Source organism: Arachis ipaensis, chromosome B1 (genome assembly GCF_059453495.1).
Source record: "Arachis ipaensis isolate K30076 ecotype BB chromosome B1, ASM5945349v1, whole genome shotgun sequence".
NCBI classification, from domain to species: domain Eukaryota; kingdom Viridiplantae; phylum Streptophyta; class Magnoliopsida; order Fabales; family Fabaceae; genus Arachis; species Arachis ipaensis.
This window is the reverse complement of record NC_142436.1, coordinates 78,129,037-78,133,059: the sequence shown is the minus strand read 5'-3', so window position 1 is coordinate 78,133,059 and position 4,023 is coordinate 78,129,037. Positions and strand designations below refer to the sequence as shown.

General features: G+C 36.2%; 1 protein-coding gene across 1 annotated transcript; it reads left to right on the top strand.

The window, feature by feature from the left end:
- The first annotated feature begins 1,480 nt into the window (after nt 1-1,480).
- Nucleotides 1,481-3,671, top strand: LOC148577179 (uncharacterized). Its single transcript, XM_088503313.1, has 6 exons — nt 1,481-1,553; nt 1,668-1,906; nt 1,984-2,196; nt 2,850-2,940; nt 3,067-3,170; nt 3,279-3,671. Exons 1-6 carry the CDS (start codon nt 1,481-1,483, stop codon nt 3,669-3,671), a joined length of 1,113 nt encoding a protein of 370 aa, XP_088359439.1.
- The last annotated feature ends 352 nt before the right edge of the window (nt 3,672-4,023 follow it).

The window sequence follows — 4,023 nt, the reverse complement described above, 5'->3', positions numbered from 1 at the left end:
TTCCTCACATGAGCCCCAGTTGTGCGCACAATCCTCCCATAGCTGAACCCCTGTTTTCACTCTCCCCGTGGTTGGTTTTGAGCAGCGTGGTCGTTGTTGGTGCGCCCTTGCCTCCCTCGCGGTTGTTAGTCACATCCTCTTCCACCCGGTCGTCGTGCTTGTTGAGGTAACAAGTTCCAGCTCTTTCATGCTCATAGTTATGTTGCTCATATTGGGTCAGTTATCTATGTTGTGAGCTGAGCATTTTTAGTTGAGTTCGTGCACTATGTATCAATGCTATTAGGAAGAAACCACATTACCTGACATCCACTGGCCACAAGTACAAATTAAATGAGATGCTGACTGGTTCTAATTGCATGCAATCAATCTGTTTTTTTTTTAATTAACTTAACTTTACCTTTCCTTCTATGTGGGTATGAACATTCACAGATGAAATATAAGTCGTTTGGGGGGTTGCATGTTCTAGTCTTCAATGTAACTGTAAAAAAGGGTGCAAGAATATGGCCACTGATAGTTCCTTCTAATTTCTAAGTTAATTATATTAAGTAAAAAAACATTCTCTTGATTAAAAAAAACTGCGATTGGCACAACTGCTATGAATATGAACATTGATAACGGGAATGGTGAATCTAATGGAGTAGATATTGTTCATGCAAATTTGGGAATATTAACTTTAGTCATATTTTCTTAATTAATTCTGTTAGGATTATTAATGATGGATGCTAATTTTAACCATGATTTCTTAATTTATTCTGGTAATGATTATTAATGATGGATGTTAATTTTAATCATAGTACGTTAATTAAAAATATTTGGAATTTAATACACCTGTGATAAATAGGAATATTAAAAAAGGTAATTTTAATCATAGTACCTTAATTAATAATTCTGTATATAAGGTATCATTTCTGTACAGAAAATCCTATGGCTTTATTAGTGTCCTCATCCATTAACAGCTTTCCCCATGAAATTTCATTAGATTCTTCTAATTTACATGTATTTGGATCATTTGGAAAAAATAGACTCTTTTTATATAATCACTATATGTACATATATAGATTGGTTTTTAATATGTTGTTACATAGTTAAAATGTGAGTAATGCTATTTGTTGGTTAATTATTTTATTCTTCCATGAGGAATTAATTTTTTTTTGGCATGATACATGTGTTTTTACTAGGATTGTAAGATGCCCAGGAAAGCTCGCTTCAAGAAAGGCACAAGAGTGGAGCACCGCGTCAGCAGCCTCCAGCTGCACCTCCTGTGTCTTCACCATCCGATGACGATGACTGGCTCATCCCTCCGCCCCCCAGTAATGGTGGTGTCTCTGCAGCAGCTATTCTGCAACCCTTTCATCCGCCCAGGAGCGAACCAAGACCTGAGCCACAGGCCACTAACGGTTCACGAGTGACGGAACCGTGCAATGAAGCCATTGACCCGGAGGCGAACGAGGTAGATTCGTTTGAGGAACACATTGACAGGATGTTTGCTGCTTCTGATGCTGCAAAGCGCAAACGACGAAAGACTACTGAGTTTTGGGATGTTGATCTCATTGGTAACAAGTGTTGAACTTAAAATCTTTTTAATTGATCAGCTTATGATTTGTTATGCTCCTTACATGTGGGGCACATTGAGCACATAAATTACATTTTTTCTTCTTTATTGTTAGATTCTGAAGGTATAATCAAGCAAGCTAAAATGAATGTGAGAGAGGCTATGGAGCGGTCTCTTAATGGTAGCAAGATCATCCTGAGATTCAATGAGGAACTGCAGGCAGTCGGAGATAGAGCTTGCCTGTTAAGTGGCATTCTAGGAGCGCTGGGTTCTGATTACAGCAAATTTCCTATCTGTGAAAAGAGTTGGGCAAAGGTGCAGGGCAAAGACAGGGTTTATGACAATTGTATAAAGGTAATGACTTTTGGCATTGTTTAATCATATCAAACATTCAACTTGCAATTACTTACAGCTGGACAATGTCATCGCAGGAGATGTTCCACTTCCAGGATAGCAGTGGTTTAATCAAGAAATCATTTTTGAAACAAATGGAGAAGTCTTGGAAGGACACAAGGGGGAGGCTGTTTGACTCGCATTACAAACCAACAAGGACACTTAAGCAGAATCTTGAGCAGCGCCCGGAGGGAATTCCTAGAGAGCATTGGAAGTGGTTTATTGAGTATCGTAATGATCCTGCAACAAAGGTACCCCATTCATTTAATACATATACTTTTTTAAAAAATGAATTTCCTTGAAATCAAAAAATGTAATCTGTTTGTTTTGTTGATATGATTTGGTATAAATAAATAGATTTTATTCCGATTGAGCTGAATTTGAACCATGTTGATTAGTATACATGATTAATTCACTTTAATACATCAATTCCCAGCACAGGCTGTTTGACTAAGATCTTAATATATACATGCATGATGCTGAGATTGGTGTACACCAATCTTCCTTATTAGAACCTTATTTGTTGTAGGTTACCATATAAGACAATTAATTTAATTTGAGTACCCCTATTATTATAATTTATGCTATATGATTGTTATTGGCTCACAGGGGCTGCTAAATGTTTTTTCCGTTAGTTGTGGTATGAGTTATGGGTGGCATTTACATATTAGAAATAAAATAATATTGTTAACTTCTTATATGTAAATAGGGACTGCATCCGTATAACTATTCTTTTTGTTAAAGCAATACTTAAATTTAGATTACGTACAGTTTATTCAAATTCCACACTAGTATACTTAATGCCCCATTATTTTGAGTTTCTTACAACGTAGGATATATGTATACTATACTAAGCAAGTTTTAGTACTTCATTGAATTCAAGCTTACTGTTGATTTTTAATAGGCGAAGTGCAAGCAAAACGCGCTGAATCGAAAGAAGCAACTTTACACGCACACTAGCGGATCTAAAAGCTTGGCAAGGGCTAGGAAAGAAGAGGTAATATAAACTTGTAATAGAGAATAAGTGGCTTTTAGTGTTGATTTATTCATAGAGTAAACAATGTTAGAAGTATTGAAAAAATTTATAGAAGTGAAATTCATGGGATAAATTTTATTCTCACAATCACAACTACAAGGAAGGACTGTTGGTAGGGGAGAAGTATGGATCATAAAGCACAAAAGATCTGATGGCAGCTATATACATGAAGAAGCTCGGAGGATTGGTGTAAGTACACTTAGTCATATATGTTGTAACATGTTGGGTTTAGCAATTAAAATGTCTTGAGTATGCTATTAGCCTGGTGTGATTGTGTAATTATGTTTATGCTTGCAGGAAAAAATATCTGAGCTTGAGCAACTGGATGAATCTACAAGAATATTGTCAGAGAATGATTCCTTTGCCCAAGCTCTGGGCAAAGAGCACCCGGGTAGAGTGCGTGGGATGGGACACGGGCCGACACCAAGTCAACTCTTCCGTCCGAGTTCACAGCCGCCGGTGGAAAGAGCTCAAGTAGAAGAGACCCAAAGGATGCTGTGTGAACTACAAGCGGAGGTGACGACCGAAAAATTGAAGAGGAAAGCAATTGAGGATGAATTAGCAGCAGAGAAGACGAAGAGGCAGGAAATAGAGAGTGTGCTGAGTTATCTGGTCCAACAGCAATGTGGGGAGCTGCCTCCAGACATCGCTGCATGGATGAATTCTTTGGACAGACATGGAGGAACATAGATATTAGGATTTATGTGATACTTAGATTTTCAGTACATGTTTTGTTTATGTTAAATATGAGGCATTAAGTATTAGCCAAGTACTTTACCTTTTTGGATGACTATTGAAATACGTTATTGACATTATTAAAATAGACATGTTAGATTGCTTTGCAGTTAAATATTAATGAGTTTTTTTTCATAGTGCAGCATTTTATATAAAAAAAAAAGTTTAATATTCTTTAATTAAGAAAGATGGGAAAAAATATATAAAATATAAAAAATAACAAAAATTAAGTAACGTTAAGATTCTTTAAATTAAAATTAGTTTAGAAAAAAGGGGCTAGATTTGTAAAATTACGCAAAAAAAAAAG